The sequence below is a fragment of the Rousettus aegyptiacus genome, unplaced genomic scaffold (genome assembly GCF_014176215.1).
Source record: "Rousettus aegyptiacus isolate mRouAeg1 unplaced genomic scaffold, mRouAeg1.p scaffold_m13_p_6, whole genome shotgun sequence".
Lineage (NCBI taxonomy): Eukaryota > Metazoa > Chordata > Mammalia > Chiroptera > Pteropodidae > Rousettus > Rousettus aegyptiacus.
This window is the reverse complement of record NW_023416309.1, coordinates 101,788,713-101,808,851: the sequence shown is the minus strand read 5'-3', so window position 1 is coordinate 101,808,851 and position 20,139 is coordinate 101,788,713. Positions and strand designations below refer to the sequence as shown.

Sequence of the window (20,139 nt, the reverse complement as noted above, 5' to 3'; positions counted from 1 at the left end):
ATAACATATATACTCTGCCGCCAGGCTGCTGTGGACAGGACCTCATTACTGTGGTATAGTCCCATTTTAATCTGTGACACCTACAGTCAATGTTAGGATGGTCTCTTTGTCAGCTAAGCCAGTGGTTTCTATTTTCTAAGTCCATATTCTTTTTTTCTCTTTTTTCTTTACAGAGGCCATAATCTACGTACCCCTTACAGAAATAAGCACATTAAAATATACCCTTCCTCAGGGATTATGGGATCTTAGGTTCTGGTAGAATCTGAGCCTCGAATCTATTGTTTTATTCCATTAAGTCACTCAAAGCAGCCTTCCCAAAATGAGAAATTATAAAACAGTGTTTTGTGTTTTTGTGGGGTGTTTTGTTTTTGTTTTTCAGGCTTTTTACATTAATATGAGTTATTGCTCAATGCTTTTAGTATATAGGAATTATTACACATCTTTTCTACCTTTTAATATTTTTGAATTTTAATACTAAATGCTCAGAATGCTTTAGACTATTCTTTTCCTCCATAGGCATTTGGCACAAACCAAGAGGATTATGCCAGTTACATTATGAATGGTATAATCAAGTGGGGTGATCCAGTTACTCGAGTCCTAGATGATGGGGAGCTGCTGGTTCAGCAAACTAAAAACAGTGACCGCACACCACTGGTTAGCGTCCTTTTGGAAGGTGAGAAAAAATGATGAAATGGTATTTAAAAAAAAAAAATCACTTTTATAAAGCTATTTAGCATGTTTCAGAAAAATGAATTCTTTTTATTTTTAAACCTGTTCATCATCTGATAATAGTAATTTAGTCTATGTACCAATATTATGCACAAGTTAAAGTTCTCTTGGGGGTAGAATCTTACTGATGAATGATCGTAACTAGTTTTCTTAAATTCCTGTGTTACTTAATAGACCGTGTAACATCACTTAGTATTCATTAAATAAATATTCACTGAGCATGTACCATGTTTTAGGCATTGAACTAGTCGCTGGGGAAACAAAGGCATTCATGGAGTTCAGTTTAGTCATGAAAAAAGATGTAAACAAATGCCTGACTTCAGTGTATACGTGTAAATATGTGCGTGAATGCAAGCCATTTTGCCCAGGGGTAGTGGTCAAGGAAATTTAATTTAGTGTTTAATTCAAAGTGGTGCTTAGAGATGGTATTTAATTTAGACTTTTTGAAGAATCAGTTAGAATTTACCTAGTAGACAAAAAGAGAAGGACATTCTATTCACCAATTGTTTGTTTACAGTTATGATTAGTACAACAGAGAAGTTCGTGGAATCCACATGGCAGGGGAATCTAACCCCTTCCAGGGGTCTGGGGGTGGAGGTTCACTGAGAGAAAAATACAAAGCCAAGACCTGAAGGATGGGGAGAAGCTGGCCAGGCAAAATAATCAGGGAAGAGTACTTTGGGACCAGCATGTGAAAAAGCCCTGGGCACGAAGGAGACTGAAATAGAAAGGGAGATTGACTAGATGTGAGACTGAAGAAGTACATAGACCGTGTTAAAGATTTCGACTCTATCTAGAGGGGCAGTGGGAAGTCATTTCTAGGGTTTTTAAACAGTTAAGTGTTGTTATCAGATTTGTATTTTGAAAACATCACAACTGCTTCGTGATAGAGAAAGGATTGGGGGGGCAAAAAAAAGATACAGAAGAGATCAGTGGTTAGAAGCAGTTGCATTAGTCTTAATGAGAGCTGATTGTAATTCGAAGAAACAGTGGTAGTAGAGATGGAGATAAGTAGACCATTTTGAGAAATGTTTAGGAGGTAGAATAAAAGAATATAATTATTACAGTATAAATATTTAATTATTAATCATAATTAAGCTATCGTTCTTTGAGCACTTACTGTCTGCCCATTATTCTTTTAGCACTAACATAGATTATCTCATTTAAACCCCACTTCAATCCCGAAGGTAGATACTGCTGTTATCCCTATTTTATAGTTATGGAAGCTGAAGCTTAGAAATATTAAGTAACCAGATGGATAATGAGAGAGGTATCAGATATGATTCCCAGGTTTCTGGTATACTTGGCCTGGTAAATTGTACTGTTTATTTCAATTGGGAACACTAGTAGAGAAACAGATCTGGGGAGAAAGATCATGAGTTCCGTTCTGGACATGTTGAGTTTGAGATTCCTGTAGGATAACTGAATTGGAAATGTTAATTAGCCCATTGGATATGTAGGTCCAGTGCCCAGACCTGGCAGCATGCATTCATGAGCTGTCAGTATATAGACTGCTAAGACATCCCAGGGAATGGATGAAGTCACAGAACAGGTATAAGGCTGAGAAGTAAAAGGGGCCTAGAACTGATCATTTAAGGACTAAGTAAAGCAGAACTGACAAAGGAGACTGAGCAAGAGTAACTGGGTGGGGAGGTGGGGTGCTGAGGGAGCGGAAAGAGAGAATATGCTCTCACAGAGGCCAAGAAAAGTGTTTAAAGAAAGAGGAGCATTATCAGTGTATCAAATAAACTTAATTAAGAGTCTAACAGGTAAAGTATCTGTTGGACTTGGTGACATGGAGGCCATTGGTGACTCTGGTGGGAGCCTGTTCCGTGTAACGGGAATGGAAGCCGTAGGGTTGGTTTGAGGATGGGTGGAAGGTGAAGAGTGGAGGCAGCCAGTGTAGATAATTATTTAGGGATGTTCCATTTTGAAAGGAGAAGAAAGAGCAGTGTTGAGGGATATGAAGTCCAGAAAGAGCTTTTTTGTTTTGTTTATTAAATTGTCAGGTAGACTAGAGCATGTTTAAATGCTGCTGGAAAGGCTTCAGGAAAGAAGAAGAAATGGAATATATAGGGTAGAGGGTGCTATCAATAATGTCAGGTTTCTGCGAAGGTGGGAAGATGGAAAGGGTTGGCCGGTTTATGGATGGAAGAGGGACACATTTTCTATTACATGGAAGAGAAGAAGGAGAAGCTGTCTAAATACAAGTGAGTTTGTAGATTTAGTTTCCTTTATGAGAAGGCCTGTGTCTTTAGAATTCTAGCCTTTTAAGTCCCATTTCTTCTAATAAGGCAGTTTTCCCCCAATGTCATCTCCTAAGATAGTGTTTTTTTGTTAGACAAATGATTTGATAGAACTAACAACATAAATACTGATATGCATTTGAATGCACTCTTTTTTTTTTTTAAGAAGCATAACTCTTGCATTTCACACATTTAGCCAGAAGTTTGAAAGATTAAGGCTATGTGGGAAAGAAGTAATGTATTTCATCATACTTTTGAGAAATGGTAATCAGTTCATTAAGTTTAGTTGCTAATAAATAAGAGAAAACATGTCTGCTGTGAAATCGTGTCAGGAAATGTTAATGAGCAGCCAGTCGAGCCCTCAGTACATTGTGGATGAAAGTTTAAACTTGTTTTCTTCCCCTGTGCTTAGGTTGGCGTTTTTCCCCTGACTTGCTCATGTCTTTATGCAGGCCCTCCTCACAGTGGGAAGACTGCTTTAGCGGCAAAGATTGCAGAGGAATCCAACTTCCCCTTCATCAAGATCTGTTCTCCTGATAAGATGATTGGCTTTTCTGAGACAGCCAAGTGTCAGGCCATGAAGAAGGTATCAAGATTTTTACTTTCATTTTAATTTCCTGTCTCTTAGATGTGTGTGTGTTTGTGTGTACACATGTACATATCTATCTGTCTTTGTACCTGTATATGTATATATATAAATGTGTGTGTATGTGTGTATATGTGTGTGTATATGAGCCATAACAACTATGTTCTTCTCAAGTGGAATTAAATTATCAGCAGAATTCGGGGGAAAGAACGACTGTTTTAGACATGTTTAAATTTGTAATGCATTTTATTAGAGTACTTTTATCTCCCAAATTATGCTTTGTTTAGTACATATTACAATTAATTTTCATTTCTTGAATTTTTATTGACTTAGTTGAAAAATATATTTAAGAGTGTTTGAGTAGCATGGAACAAATTCATTAAAGATTTTTAAGTTCTTTCATCGATGTACAAAGTCAAACTGTTGGGGGCCAATTAAGCTGACTGTTTACAGAGGTATATCATTGGAAAGATATTTTTTAAAACCTCTACAAAAGGATGGTGGTATATTAGATTATTATCAGAGTCTGTTTGGCAACATAACACAGTCCTCATCCTTCTTCCTTTCTCCAAGTGCCACTTGTCACCTTCTCAATATGGCTGCTTTGAACGTCAGTGAAAGTTACAACATAGAATAGAATCCTAGAGCTGAAAGGACTGTAAGATCATCTGGTCCATCCTTCATACATTCAAGCAAGTGCCATGGAAGGCTTCTGGGACAGTAGGTGGCTGCTCTTTAAAAACAGCAAAAATCAGTGACGCAGGTTCTTAAGGGCTGTTTCAGCCCACTTGGTAGCCAGTGTTTCCATTGGTCTTCTGGTTCTGTATACTCCCAGACAGTGAAGAAATTTTGTTGTGTATCTAGTTGAAGTATTTTTTTACTTAAATCCTTTTTTTTTTTTTTTAATGTTTGATCTTTTATAAATAAGAACTGACTGTAAGTTAAGGAGATGTGGGAAAACCAGAATCGGGGAAAAGCATCGCAAGGACTGGAGTGCCACGCAGTGAAGACAGCGCAGGTGTTCTTTGACTGTGCTCAGAGGCCCTCACTTTGCAAAGATGTAGGATAGAATTACTTGTTTTTCTTTAGGGAAGAGACTGAAGAAGAAAATAATATTTAAAAAGAAGCAGACTCCAAAAATATATGTTTGAAAAGTTCGTCTCTTGTTTGTGCAGGTGGCAGAAATTTTTGTGTAGGGTGCCTGAAACGGATGGAGGAGGCAAAGCTGGGAGCAGGATCCCAGCCTGGCACACCAGAAAGGTCCAGATCAATGCCCTATGTGAGGTCCTTTGAAATTGAGTGTGAAAGAGAGGGCAGTGCCACCAGACACAAAAAGAACTTCAGTATCATAGTTTATTCTGTGTCAGAGGCGAAACCAGTGGTGTCTGTCCTTCTTGAGGAAATCTGGATCCCTAGGACCAGTAACTTCCCTACTGTGGGTGGGGCTTAGTTTCTTTGTTTTTCCCCCTCTAAAAGGAACCCCTAAACCACTTCCTCTGGTGACAGTTTAAATAATATCCCTTAGAGTCTGTGTCCATTGAATTTACCATTTAATTGAAAAGCTAATTCGATTTCATTTCTCTAACTTCATCTATTCCTTATACTTGTTCAAAAGTAGCCATCCTCTGTACAGATGGCAAATTACTCCATTGCTTTTCGCCAGCTGCCAGCGCCAGCCTCAGATGTACTCTGAGATGTGGGTGGATGGTCCTAGTTTTCTATAAAGTTTTTAAAAAGTACTTTAAGCTCCTGCAGATCAAAGCTGCTTTGTAAGTGTGAGATATTATCATTTTTATTATTTTAATCTCTTGCAAATTGACTTGAGGGGGGAAGGTAACATGTGCCGATTTTAGAGGCTTAAATGGTTAAATTAATGGCTTAATAACTTATGATTTAATCTTTAAATTGTTGAAGCCTTTCAAGGCATAGTTTTAAATGAGCAGAAGGCTAAGGAATATGAAAATAAGTGTCTATACAAGCTTATTCAAAATTGTTTCAATTCATGATTCACTGTCTGGATCAACCATGCACCCTTAAAATTACAAAAATTATTTCTGTTTCAACTATATAATAAATACACATTAGACTTTTTGGTTTTCCTTGGGGAAAAATATTATTCTCTGTAACTAAAGTATAGAACAGACAAAAGAGTGAAGCATAGGTGTCTTAGAACTATATTAGAAATACTGCAGAATCTTTCCCTGCAAATAATTTTCACATTGTTGCCTAATGATAGGTTGACAAAAGCCTGAGGGCTCAAACCAGTCTCAAGGTGCTAAGTCTTCCAGGTTGCTTTTGAAAATGAAACATAAATGCCATTCTTTGGTTCTTCTCATCTACCTCCCACCACTGTTCTCTTCCCTTCATTTTTAGTATGAGGATGGGAAGATGTTTTAAATTTTTTTCAGAGCACAAACAATTTATAATTTCTTTATCATTCTGAAGAGAACAGTTCTTTCCTTGTAAGTGCTTCCCCCTCTACCACCCCCAAACCTAGCTTTTCCTGATTGCAAAAACAAGTTAGGAAATGTGGAAAAGAACATTGGAGAAAATAAAAATGAGTCCATATTCGTTCTTCGGTTTTCTTCTCTTCTTTCTCTCTCTCTCTCTCTCTCTCTCTCTCTCACACACACACACGCACGCACGCACGCACGCTCATGCATTGTGTATTGGGGATCATATTAGACATACTGTTGTAAACCTGCTTTTTTCACTTACTATATTATGAACTTTTTTCAATGTTATTAAAATTTATCTCAATATTATATTAAATTAATAGCTATATAATATCCATTTAAACATTCTCTTTTTGTTGAACATTTAGATTATTGCCAGGTTTTTTTAACACGTATAAATAATATTCTGTAGAACTACCAAACTAGGGAAATTACTGCCTCCATTTTCTTATTAGACTCTTTTTAGAGTAGCATCATATTTTACTGGCTGACAACTTGGACTTAAGTTTTAAGTAGATCTGAATTTGAATCCCAGCTCCCCCACATTTATAAGGTCTTATAGTCTGTCACTTAACCTATAAGCCTCTGTTTTCTCATCTGTAAAATTAAGATAATGTTAATAGCTGCCACTTAGGGTTATTATGAGAATTAATGGTAATTTATGTAAAGTATCATGCAGTGCCTTGGGATATAATATGTGCTTAATAAATAGGGTAGTGGTTATTTTTACTTATATTATTGTTGTACATACACTTTTGGTTTTTTCCTTAGGATAAATTCTCAGAATCAGGATTAAGGTAAAAATATGAATATTTTAAAGATTTTTATTATATTGCTATCAAAACTCTTATGTCAAAATATAAATGATTTATAAGAGCCCACCTCTTTGGGAAGTTGTACCAATTGACTCTAGTAGCCCCTCATATGAGAGCAACAGTTTCCTTGGACTCTCACACTTGATGTTATGTAAGTCTATGTTTGCCAATTTTATAGGTAAAAAATTGGCATTTAATTATTTCTTCAGCTACATTTTAACGACTAAATGCTCAGTTTTAAAGATTTTTCAATATGTTTTGCAATGGTAATAATTTGTAAAACTCAGAAATATTATAACACGTTAATATTTGTTAAAGAGGGGTGATCTGGAAAGTTAATTCATAGAATATCTTTATATATCATTTTATTACTTGAACCAAGAGGTAAGAGTTTTTTTAAGTAGAGAGGGTCATTAGGCTTGCTTTGGTGAGTATCTAAGATTTATTTATAATTAAGCTATTGCTTTTCATTCACTTATGGATGGTGTCAAAATGTATGTAAGTAGTTTATTCTCAATTAATTTAAAGTCCACCTCTTGCTTCTTTTAATTTGCTTACTAAGTCCTTTTACCATAGATAAACTCCTCGGTATTGCCGAAGTCTGTATGAGGTATTATCCTCACATTCTGAGGGGAATACCATGTGTTCCGTTAAGATATTTGAAGTATTCGCAAATCTTCTTTCCCCCATTTATGTTTGCTTTCCCAACTTCATTCTATTTTAAAAATTTAATTCCATTATCCACTTTTGCATCTATACTTTAAAAAAAAATCTATTTCCTAGTTCTATTAGTGGCATGACATGAACAAAAGAATGAAGCAATAGAATTTGATTTTAACTAATTACCTAATCTTGATGCTTTCCAAGTGCACAATCTGTACCGAGATGAAATAGGACAATCTGATGTGACTAAATTGTTTGAACAAAATTAGGCAAAAATATCACTGGTTTATGAAACTATTCTCATTAATAACATAGCCTTGTTTTAAAAGGACTGAAAATTAATGGAAGAAATTTTCCTTTTTACTAGCTTTGCAAGAAAGAAATAATCTTCTTTGAATATCCTCCTGTAAATCCCACTGCAAATTGTAGTCTGCACAGAACAGAATCATGGCGCCTAATCCTCCTCTTTTCATGGTTTAGTCCATACAAAGAGCAGAGCTGGAAATTGGATCTTTTGACAGCAGTTACTAAGCAACAGAATTTGGGTGTTTTTGGTTAACATCCTAATATATCACGTCGCTGATTTGTTGAAGTTTGTGCATGTATTAACTGAGAGAAGTGGACCCTCCGGAAGTGACTACAGGTCTCTGAATGGCTGGGAGGGTAGGCGCTTATTGTCATTTTGTTTAGTGCACTTTGTGTTTTGGCATTTCTCTCTGTTTGGCACCTGAAGGAGGACCGTGCAGATCTTTCAGACCTTGTGACTTTTTATATTATTAAGAATACCTCACTTGGTGGTTAACGTTATGTGAAAATGTAAGAATTTTTCCTGAAAAGCAGGGAGAACAAATAAAGGATTTTAAGGTCATTCCAGGAAGCTTTAGGGCTTTGCCAAAAGTTTAGGTCCACTTCCTGAGGCAGTTTCATTAGAAGACAGCTAATGTTTGCTTGGTCTACTCCCAAGTTATTTTTAGAAACTAGAGATTATTACTGATAGCACTGATTTGAATTTGCTCATTTACGTTTTTATATGCTACCAAATATGATTAGAGTATGCTTTCAACTAATTGTTGACAGATTTACTACAGTAGGGATTTTCTAAGTCATCAGAGTCTTTCTAACTAGGTACTTCACGCCAACCACTTCAGAATTGAGATGAACTCTTTCAGCCCCAAAAGGAGCAGAGAATTTGGCTTCACTTACCTCAGAGCACTAAAGAGGTTATAGAAAATGGAGGACAGAATCTACTTAGAACACGCTTTGCTGTGGTCTGTGATTCTGAAAGGCTGGGATTAACATGGAGCTAATGCTGGCATGTTCCCATCTGTATTCATGTAGACTCCAGAGTCTGCAGCTGCTGCCCCTCCCCTACACACAGGTGCCTCCCAGCTCGTGTACAGATTCCAGGAGTGGGCTGTGTGCCTTGAGAGCTTGCATCGTCCTTGAGGGCCATATTCGGACCTGCCCCTCATCCCCACGTATCAGGAGCCCCACGCCTCCCTTTTCTCAGTGCTTACAGAGCGTATCCATCCTGCAGTTGCCTTGAGCCCAGGCTCCTCACATCCCAGGTTGTCTCTTACAACTCACCACCTACCTTCACACACAAGAGAGGTGAAACCAGAGAGTTTAATGATGATGATATCGTTATGTCCACAGCTAGAAATAGACTATAAGACTCTAGAGATGTCCTATATCTTCTAGAATGGTCTTCTCATTATTTCCACATTCAGTGAAGCCACTCCTTTTTATACTTTCTTCAGTTCTTCCTGTTCTTTTTCTTGAGCTTTCTTTCAGACTTCTCCGACTTGAAGATGATATATATGCTGAAATTTGACCTGCTCTGTAGGAAACTCCCTGATAAAACTAGGATGATCATACACTCCAATTTGCTTTGAGCAATCCTGGTTTTTACCTGTTGCTCCAGTGTGGTTATTACAGCCCCCCCCCCCTCCTCGCTTTCAGGTGTCCTGGTTTGCATGATAACATGTATGATCCCCTACTGATAACCCCTCCAGCAAGAAAAGGCTTGAGCTTCATACTTTCATCTTACTAAATGAGAGGATCAGAATTTAAATTAATTTATTAAAGAGTCTGTAAGATACAACCATTAGCCACAGCTTCAGCCCACCTGGCTCACTGTTGTGTTGGCACCGTTTGATCTGGAGCAGGCACTGCGTGTCTGCTGTGTGCTGTTCCCGACGGGAGGTTTGGCGTTTCAGTGGTGGTCTTGTAGCCGGGGCAGTTCGAACAATTTTATCTTTTTATTTATTTATTTATTTTTCTTGCATTTTTGCTTTCCTTTTTGGGTTTATCTACTTAAAGTTGTGGCAGAAATGCCCAGATTAGTATGTAAATATCTCATGTAGATTTTAGTCCAACAGCTAATCCCATGTTTGTGCCAATCAAATCTGAGTATCTCCTTAGCAAACAGTCTGCTGGGGCCTGGGCCAGGAAGCCAAGAATGGAAGGGGCCGAAGAGATCAGGCAGAAAACATGAATCCAGGGGAAGAGTGATGATCTTATATTATACTGGGGACTAGATGAGGAAAAGAATGTGTAAGATGTGAACGTGGTGTGTTTATTTAAATTAGAGCAGAGTTGCTACCCAAAGGAGTTTCAGTTGACTGGTCAACTGAAACCGGTCATGTTACAACTGGAATTGTACCGCCTCTGTCATGGTTAGTGTGTTGTTAAGAGAGTTACCTTGAGTGCTTCTCTCCCCATGATAGTAATTAGTACATTAAGAGCTGTCAGTAAAAAAACTAAATGACTGCTGTAGGTATTTTTTTTCTAAAATGTTATAGGTAGGCCATGCAATCGACTGTGAAGTGATTTGTAACGCATCATGAATCACAGTACCTGAGATAAGCTGGTGAGACTGCAGAGCAGTTTATCATCGGTTTAGACCCAAGCAGTGTTCTTAGTAAGGTTTCTGTAGCCATGAAAACTCTATACAGTTTTTGAGAAGGGAGAAGTGGCAGAAAAATGTAGAAAATAGTGTCACTGGCACCTGTGGCTCTACTTTGTGATATTACAGCTTGACAGACAGAATTATACACTTGCATCAGAGCCTTTAGTGGAAAAATGAAAACTGTTTTGAAGAACAAAGCATTATTTTCAGTGACTCCTTTAAATCACCTGAGTTTGTAGGATACCACGTTGGCTTTCGTATTGGTCCAGGTCTTCAAAACATAGCAAACCACAGCGGAACGGCTTCCAGACTTTTCCACTGTCACTTCCATTTCTCTTCTGCATCGTCTCTCACCCACACGCCCCCCCCCCCCCCATGCACCACACCAGCACCTCTTTGTTTGAATTCTTACTTACTCCCTGTCAATTTCTGCAGCGCTCCTGAATTTTCTCACCTCTGTGCCTCCTAATATTCAGTATACTTTACATGAAATAACTTCCTTTACTCTTTTTCACTGATTGTTCAGCCTGCAGGTCTTAACTTAAATACTTCCTAAATTTAGGAGCACAGCATTGACTCCATCGGCCTCTGTATCAGTCAGGATAGAGTTATGTTGCAGTGGTGAACAACCCCAAAATCTCACTGGCTTAACTCAACAGAGTTTATTTCTTGCTCACAGTACATATCCATCACGGCTCAGAGGGAGAACGCCGCTCGTTAAGTTTCTCAGAGACTCAAGCTTAGAGGTAGTAGAGGCTCCATCTCACATGAGATTCCATGATAGCCAAGGCGGGATAAAGGGAATGAGGTGACTCATGCCATGCCTCTTGCAGCTCCTTCAAGAAAGTGATATATTTTCACTCACATTTCATTAACCAGAGCAAGCCCCATCATCACACTTAATGTGAGAGAGAGTAAAGGAGTACAGTCCTACCACATGCCAGAAAGAGAACCAGGATGTGTATGGATATTCCCCCATACAGATCCTGGTTCCCTTGCTGTATACCACCATATCACCTTGTAAAATAGGATCGTATTTGTCTTATTCACTACTTTCTCTATTGCCTTCATTAATATTTGACATATAATATTTGTTGAATGAGTGAATAGGGCAACACTCCAAGATTCAGCCCTTAGCTTTTTATTCTTCTGCCTCTACCATTTCTCCTTGAAGGTCTCATTCCCTCTCATGGTTTCAGCAATCAGTGTCCTGAGGAAGTTCTCCGTACCCTAACTTCAGTCACACATCTCCAACTACTTACTTGATATTTCTACTTGAATATAAAATGCTTAAATTTATTCTTTTAATAAATATCGATTGATTATTTTCTGGTAAGGCATTATACTTATACCAAGTGATGTGAGGATACAGAGATCGTTATTTTATGCGTGCATGCAGCAAACATGGATTAAGCACCAGTGAGGTGTCAGACCCTGAAAACATAGCACCGAGGAAGACAGTTCCTACCCTACAGAACACAGAGTGCTGGAGAGGAACCGGCCATCTAGGTTTCAGCATGAGTTGCTTTGCTTTTGCTTTTGCTTTTGTTGTTGTTGTTGTTTGCATGTATGAGGTTGACTTTTAACATAGAAAAGACCACGTGTAGCTAATTTGAGATGTAAAAAGAATTAAAATTCAAAATATTAAAATTATATCATTTAAGGCCTAGTTTTTCAACACACACAAACAAAACTTAAAGTTAAAAAAGTCCACTTACGTCTCTTATTCTATTTGTAAATCTGATAAAATTTAGCAATTACTTAAAAGAAGACCTTTATGGTTTAATTTCTTTAAATGTCTTAAACTATATTTACACATTTAAAATATTTTTCAAGTACTTCATCTGTCTAATAAAACATTCTAGGTTTCAAAGTACCTATACAATTATTTATTTAATAACAAATTAAAACATAATGTAAGTATGGTTAATCTTAGATTATCTTTACCATTTACAAGGCTATTAAAGTTATTTTTTACCTTCCAAAATAAAATTAATTATTCAGTCGCATATTTTAAATTGAACTAGTAAGGCTAATTTATTAATCTAATGTGGAATTTTCTTAATTGTTACAAATATTTTAAAGACCAAGTATACACAGGTTATCTTTAAACTTAGTATGAAAAATATTAATATTGTAAGTTTGATTTACTTTATTTCTATACGTAATTCTTAATCTTCTATAGTCAAAAGATATGTACTAAGGAGTATTACGCCTCTTCACACAAGATGGGAGAGTGGTGGTTACCATCTGTACCAAGCCTACTTATCAACCAGGGAGAGTGAATGATTCTTAGAGACAACACCAGTGGGCTACACTGAGCCCCTGCTATGGCCCCTGGAATAGGAACAGCCAACATTTACAAAAAAGCTGGCCTCAAGGCCTTGGGCACTTGTATTCAACTTACACATATATGGATTCTTTATGTATAAAGAATCATACATCCCATGAAAGTGCTACATCCCTGTGAGGATATAACAACTTCCTTCACTGCTTCATTTAATTTCCATTTCTTCGGCTCTCTTATCATTTGCCTGGTTCTAAAGATAGAACCAGATCTTTCTGATCGTTTATACCCAACTTTAATTCTTTGGAAACACTGACCGTCATGGTCTGATTTGAGCCAACAAGCTTCTGCTCTTTCAACGTTATTCCTGTTTAACAGGGCCACATTTCTTACAGATAATAAAATGACGTCCAGTTTTTTCCTACATATCTCTATAGCCTCATGTAACTCTTGAGTCACAACACTGAGTTTAGGCTCCTGATATAGATAGAGCCCTTCGTAATTAATTTGATGAGATTGATCAGTGAATTAATGACCAGCTCTTCCTCGCATCCCGGGCATGACACAGCCACAATCCAGTTGTATCGCCTTTGGCAAGTCATTTAACTGCTTTGGGACTTGATTTCCTCATTCTTAAATTGCAAGTACTCTCTTAGTTCTTAAATCTTACTATCTACTAAAGTCTAATATAGTATAGTCTGAAGTATTGGTGTTTTACTGTGCTTGATTTAGGCATTGCTGAAGAATTAACTAAATTTTATCTTCTTGGAAATTGTTATTATGGAGAGCAGTGAGGTAACAAATGGTTTTGCTTTCTTCCAGATCTTTGATGATGCATACAAATCCCAGCTCAGTTGTGTGGTCGTGGATGACATTGAGAGGCTGCTTGGTGAGTCGTAACATTTGCCGTTGTACTGCCTGTGCCACATTACAGCTCATGTCTCACTAATTGCGAGAGAAAAATAATGGGTATTTATAAACTGTAAGGCAATAGAAATACTTTTCTTTTTCTTGTAAGGAACTATAACATCATGTCTTATCTCTCTAGTCAATGACGTTATTCATGTTAAATATGCCTTATGATCGTAACTCCGTTATAAACCGCTTTCTTGTAAGAACCCCTGCCTCATATTAGTTTGTATCTTCTACAGAGTTCTCTGCCCATAACAAATGATGAATAATTTTCATTAATGGGTATATTTGCTATTCAGTACCTCTGAGTTTATGATTAGAGTGAGATAACACTTGGAGCAGAAGCTGCAAGCTCTCTTTACCACGGTTTCTGCTCTCATAAAACAGAGACTCTATTCCCTTCCTTACATAATTATCCCATAGAGTAATCGTGAAGACAAAATTGGAATAATGATGTTGAAAATAGTGCGAAAGTTAAAAGTGCACTACAATAATTTTTTAAAATATGTATTAAATATCTCCTAAGTTTAAGTGCACTCCTACAGGGTACAAAGATGAATGGCAGTCCCCGCGGTCACCTCACAAAGCGTAATCTACAAGTCAACTCCAGAGAAGTGTTGTTACTCTTTCAACTGATTTCATTTTTAGAAAATTTAGAAAAATCTGGAATAAACGTATTATAACAATGGCTCAGGATGTTGTAATGAACTCTGTTGAAATGGAACCCGCCAAATGATTTAATAAACCTCTGAAGATACCACCCAACACCTGATTAATCCCTTCTTCCTTAAGCTATCCATAATGGTGCAGTAATGATTTCAAGTTAACTGCTCTGCCTACATTTTTCCCATAATTTTCAAACCTGTTTTAGGTCCTCTGTTGTTAATTCTCCTATTTCCTAAGGCAATGTTTGTTATAAACTAAAGCAGATATATCTGTGAGGGTTTTTTAAGTTGATAGTTTCATCTAGTGACTTAGGTTTTTGGTCTGCTATTTTTGATACATTTCAGCCCAGTTTATAGGATTATTTCTTTAAAAGCTTTTAGGCACATACTCATAGCTCTGTGTAAATTCCTTTATCTAAACACAATTGAGATGTGTGGTCATAGCAACACTACTGTGTCAGGAATGTGTGCCCTCTGAGTATATTTTCACTTGTATGAATAGTTATTTTCTGTACTTGTTTGTTCATTTATTCAACAAGCATTTGCTGAGCCCTTGCTGTGTTAGAATTATTAGGGTCTCAAAACTAAGTAAGATGCTGTCTGTTGTTATAACATATTAGCAAAAATTAATGCAAAGTAGAATGTGTCATTATTTTTGATAATCAGAAAAGGGAAGGATCACTTTTGACTTCAGAGGGCTGCTGTCTGAAGGTAGTCCTAAGTGCAGGGCAGGAATGCAGGTGCAGTACGTAGAGAGAGCTAAGGAGGTGTCATTTGGGCTAAATCTTCAAGAATTGGTAGACATTAAACAAGTAGAAAATTTTTTAGTCTTCATCTGTAGACCAAGCCTAATGGCCCTATCATCTTTTCAGTTTTATTGAAGTAGCTTATATTATTACTTGCCATTTTCCCCTTTATCCATTTTCTTGCATGGCGTTATGTTGCCTCTGTCTGTACTCACTATATCCCCATCGTTTGTAGTAATTTCTTGGAAATGCTTAGTACATACATTGAGGGGGGAAGGTATCCCCATTAAAAATCAAACTCCCTCTGAATATCAGACAAAGATGTCTACATGAACTCAAAATGTGTATATAGAAGCTTTTAAAAAAATTTTACGGATAAAGAGTTCTTAATATTTTAAGCATTCATTTTTTCTTATGGTTGCATGACTGTTATTCGAGACTGTGTTTCCTCTTGATGTAGAAAATGTTTGGAATATGTTCTCATGTGCGTCGATCCCTAAACACAGCAATGTCTCTCTTCCAGATTATGTCCCTATTGGCCCTCGATTTTCGAATCTGGTTTTACAGGCTCTTCTTGTGTTACTGAAAAAGGCTCCTCCTCAGGTAAAAATAGTATAAGGACCATTTTCACAGAGTTTTTCTAGTAAATTTCTAGTTAAATGGTACACTAAATAAGTAGATTATCATAAACATACAGAATTCTGTTGAGGGATTTTGAAGGTCATCTGGTCTGGCGTACTATGATAAGATAAATGATTATCTAAACAATCGAAGAAGTTTCTTATTTCTTTTCTTGAAGATTTCAAAATCCCATCATTTCAATTAGTACTATTGTATTTTTTAAATTCCCCATCATATTACACATCCTTAACCTCCCTTCATCTCCTATGAGAGATTACGATATTAATATAGAAAGGATTAAATACACGTTACCACTTGTTTCATTTATCATTTCATAAGTTTTGCTAAGAATTTGTATTTGGGGAAATTTATTTCCTATAGGCAGATTTCAAAAGAAATTACAGATGAATTTGAGTCATTTCTCTTGTGGCATATGACATACTTAAGTAGTGAGTCCACAGCCAGGATCTTGCTTCATGTGGTTGCATTTTTACTGATGTGGCTATTAGAGACTGGTGATTTTGATAACACATTTAAAACTAACCTATGAGGCTTGGTTAAATATGTTAATTATGTAGAGGCTGCCAGAGCATGTTTGGCTGTGACACATGACACAAATTCTCTTGATTGATTTTGCATGCTGTAACCTTGAAGAAATGCCAATCAAAGGCAAATACAAAAGGGTTGAGTACTAACTTGAAAACCAGCTTAATGTCTGTATGGGAATCTCATATTCGAAGTTAAAGATAGATAAACTGAGCTGTATGGAAAATAGTATTAAGTTAGTGAGTCTGATTTTTAATTTTACGGTTAAAATTTGTGTGTGTGTGTGTGTGTGTGTGTGTGTGTGTGTGTGTGTTAGACCTAAAGGAAAAGAGTTGCTTTGATTTTCTATGTTTTTTTTTTAATTTCTAGAATAGTGAAAAGAAAACCTACAACCTTGAAATTTTATTACATATATGCATTACGAAAGTATTTTTAATCATCTTTCAATAAACTATCATTCCCAGTAATTAGAGTTTGAGCTCATACTAATGCTGAAGTTAGAGAAGTGAGAATATTTTTCCTTCTCTGATTCTTTCAATAAATATGTAAATAGATATATGTAAAGTTGCTAGAACAAAAAATAAATAACCCTAGTAGCTAAATATGTCACACACCAAAAAATCCTATTTTATAAAGTCAGCATTTTAAAACTTATTAGATTGGGAGGCTTTTTCTGGGCATTTAAGTTTATTTCTTGTAATAATTTTTTTTTTCACCTATAAAAAAATTATGCTAAAAGTCATTTGGGAGAGGGAAAATAATTTATCAATGGTATTTATCAAACTGCCTGTTCTTTACATTGTTAAGTACTATACACATTGATTTAAACAGAGAGACAATCCCTGAGAATTATTTGTAATCCAAAACAGATACTGCTAATAATAAACAACATATTAACAAATGACCTGCAACATTTTGATTAAGTGCTTAGGCATAACTGTTCATAATATATTTTTTGAGTGTCCCCTTACTTTGGTAGGATTAACTGTTTTACTATTGCTATAGCTTGTATTTGGCAAGGTCTGATTAAAGTGGGAAGATTCAAAATTAAGTAAGGTTCACATGGCCAATAAACATATGAAAAGATACTCAACATCATTACCCATCAGGAAGATGCAAATCAAAGCCACAGTGAGATACCACTTGTTCCCACTAGGATGGCTATAATCAAAAAGTCAAATAACAACAAATGTTAGCATACATATGGAGAAATTGGAACCCTTGTACACTGCTAGTGATAATACAAAAAAAGCAGCCTTTGTAAACAGTGCAGCAATTCTACTTCTAACTACCCAAAAGAAATGAAAATATATGCCCACCCGAAAGCTTGTACACGAATGTTCATAACAGTATTATTCATAATAACCAAAAAAGTGGAACCAACTCAGATGTTCATCCAATAGAATAAAATATGGTATATTATTTGGCAGTAAAAAGAAATGAGTACTGACACGTGCCACAACGTGGATTAACCTTGAAAACACACTAAGCGAAAGAAGTTAGTCGTGAAAGACTACGTATTGTATGATTCCATTTTTATGAAATGTCCAGAATTGGCAAATCTATAGAGACAGAAAGTGGATTTGGGAGGGGTTGCCTAGCATTGCGAGGGGTGAATAGGGAGAATGAAAGGTGACTGCTAATTGGTATGGAGTTTCTTCCTGGTGTGATGAAAATGTTTTTAAATTGATTGTGGTGTTGATGGCACATATCTGTGAATATACCAGAAACCATTGAATCATATACTTTAAATCTGTAAGTTGTATGTTATATAAATTACATCTCAGTAAAATGGTTACCTCCAATAAAGAAAGTAGTTTCAAAAGCCACTTAAATGATGAAAGGAGAATTATATAAAGAACTAGAAGTAAGGAGTGAGCACCCAAGGCACCTAGCCCAGCTTTGCAGAAATCTTAGAAATAGGAATAGGAATTAGATTATTAAAAGAGGATGTGGAACACAGTTCTCTCAGGAATGAAAAGGAAGGACATAGGAATATGTGCGAAGTAACAGATAGCTCTGGTCGCCATAGAGATCGATATGGCAAGGATTCTCTTTTAAGAGAATACCATCCTGTCATTAATCAGAATTTGGTGACTCTGACCTGGACTGCTTACTAGATGACCTCCCATGTAAGGGCATCAGTGGCATAAGAAATTAACATTTGAAATATTTCTCGTTGGCATATATTTAACAAAATAAAAATATGCTTTCTCTGTATCACCCTGCTTTTTAAAAATTAGTCTCTGTTCTCTAAGGAAAATAAGGGAGAAATTTCAGGCTGATCCAGTGTCAAGAATATTTGTCATTCTAGAGTAGAAGCATTTCATTTTTTAGATATTTTCAATTAAACATTAAAAATACATGAATCTGAATGTTGTAGAAAACAGAAAAGTTGTATGCATTTTTCTTTTAAAAAGGGAACTGTACATGTTTACAATAGCGTCATCATATCAGTTGCAGAATGCCTTAATTTTGCATTTGTTGTAATTCCAGCTTTCACACAGAAAAATTGTGTGCATGTGCGCACATGCTCAAATAAAAGAATCCCTTTAGGGGCACTATGTTGTTATGTATCAAGATATTCTCTTTCTTACTTCTCCCCTCCCCCACTCCCCTCCCTCGTTGTAAATTGGCTTATTAAAACTGGTTCACAAGCCTTCCTTTTTTCCCTTTGTGATTGCTTTGGTCCTGGATTTTCAGTGTAGGACTAAAAATTCAAGTCAGATTTCAGTTCCTAGGATAATTTTCTTTGAATTTTAAATTTTTCTAAGTAAATGCATAGATTTTTAATGAACCCAGTATTCAGTGGATTTGCTTTAAATTTAGCTGGAGAGTTAATTTCATGATTGATTTATTAGCCCTTTGAAAGTATAAAAAGTCGTATCTGTAGTTCATGAAGACTGAAAAACATCATCACATTTTGTTTAGCATCTTTTTAAAACCAATTAAAAGCTTTTCTAAAATGGATTGAACAGGAGAAAATAAAACATGTTCCCTAGGTCTTTATTTCAATCAAGTTTCCCTGTGTTCTGCAGGAGAAGAGATGGAGGGGGGATAGAAAAATTGAAAAGGGCTGTCCCAGCAGGGCGCCACGCCGGAGAAAAGGGCTGCTCTGAGAACTCAGCAGCGGCAGCTAAGAAAGCCCCCAGCCGGCTTCATCTACATGCAGAGTCACACAAGGCGTGGGGGTGCTCGCCGTCACCACAGAGGTTTCACATGTGCTTCCCTGCTGATTCCTGTGAAAAGCTAACAATTGGCTTGGAGGGTAAAAGACCACTGCAGTTCACCCTCCCTGAGCTGGATGTACAATTTGTCCAGTGTTAGGAAATGTCCGGCTTAGCAGTGAGAGGCTCGAAGACACCCCGCCTTCCAGTGAGAGTCCTAAAGCCGGCTCTTTTGCTTGATGACACTGGGGCTCTTTTCAAGTTTCGCAGATTTATGGAAGTTGAGGGGAATGTGCTTTTCGAGATCAGGGGGCCGAAAGCCTTGTCTTAATGTCGGTGGCAAAGCGGTAAGGCCAGGTAGATCTTCCCGCAACGTGCAGCACCACCAGCAACTTCAGTATTTTCCTCGCAGATCTCTTCTGATGCCTTCTTTTTTAGGGTGGGGGTGGGGGGGAGAGAATGAAGTGCCTGAAAAGGCACCGCTCCAGCTGTAAAGTGACATGACTTCCCCGCTTCCTCAACAAGTGTGGGAGTGGTTAAGCCCATTGACCTGAGCACCTTGATGCCGGGTTCACTTGACACTTTTGGGAATCACATTGGAAGGCCACATGAGTGTGGAGCAGAATGCCTGGTAATTTGTGGAGAGCCATTCCTCGTTCAGTTCAGTGCTTCCCAACCTTTTCCAGATCGTGGCATATAGGAAATGGGAACATATGATGAGGTACCTCGGGTAAAGGCGTGAGGCCACTCACTGCTGGCCGGAGATGTAGCCACCCCAGGTGCCACCCA

General features: G+C 37.1%; 1 protein-coding gene across 2 annotated transcripts in view; it reads left to right on the top strand.

Annotated features, from left to right (window-relative positions):
• NSF (N-ethylmaleimide sensitive factor, vesicle fusing ATPase) overlaps positions 1 to 20,139 on the top strand; it is a 124,023-nt gene that overhangs the window by 82,721 nt on the left and 21,163 nt on the right. For both annotated transcript variants that reach the window (XM_016139824.2, XM_036222202.1), the window contains exons 14-17: positions 517 to 673; positions 3,428 to 3,561; positions 13,516 to 13,582; positions 15,540 to 15,619. In XM_016139824.2, the coding sequence (XP_015995310.1) occupies positions 517 to 673; positions 3,428 to 3,561; positions 13,516 to 13,582; positions 15,540 to 15,619 (438 nt within the window). The remainder of the gene's footprint in view (positions 1 to 516; positions 674 to 3,427; positions 3,562 to 13,515; positions 13,583 to 15,539; positions 15,620 to 20,139) is intronic.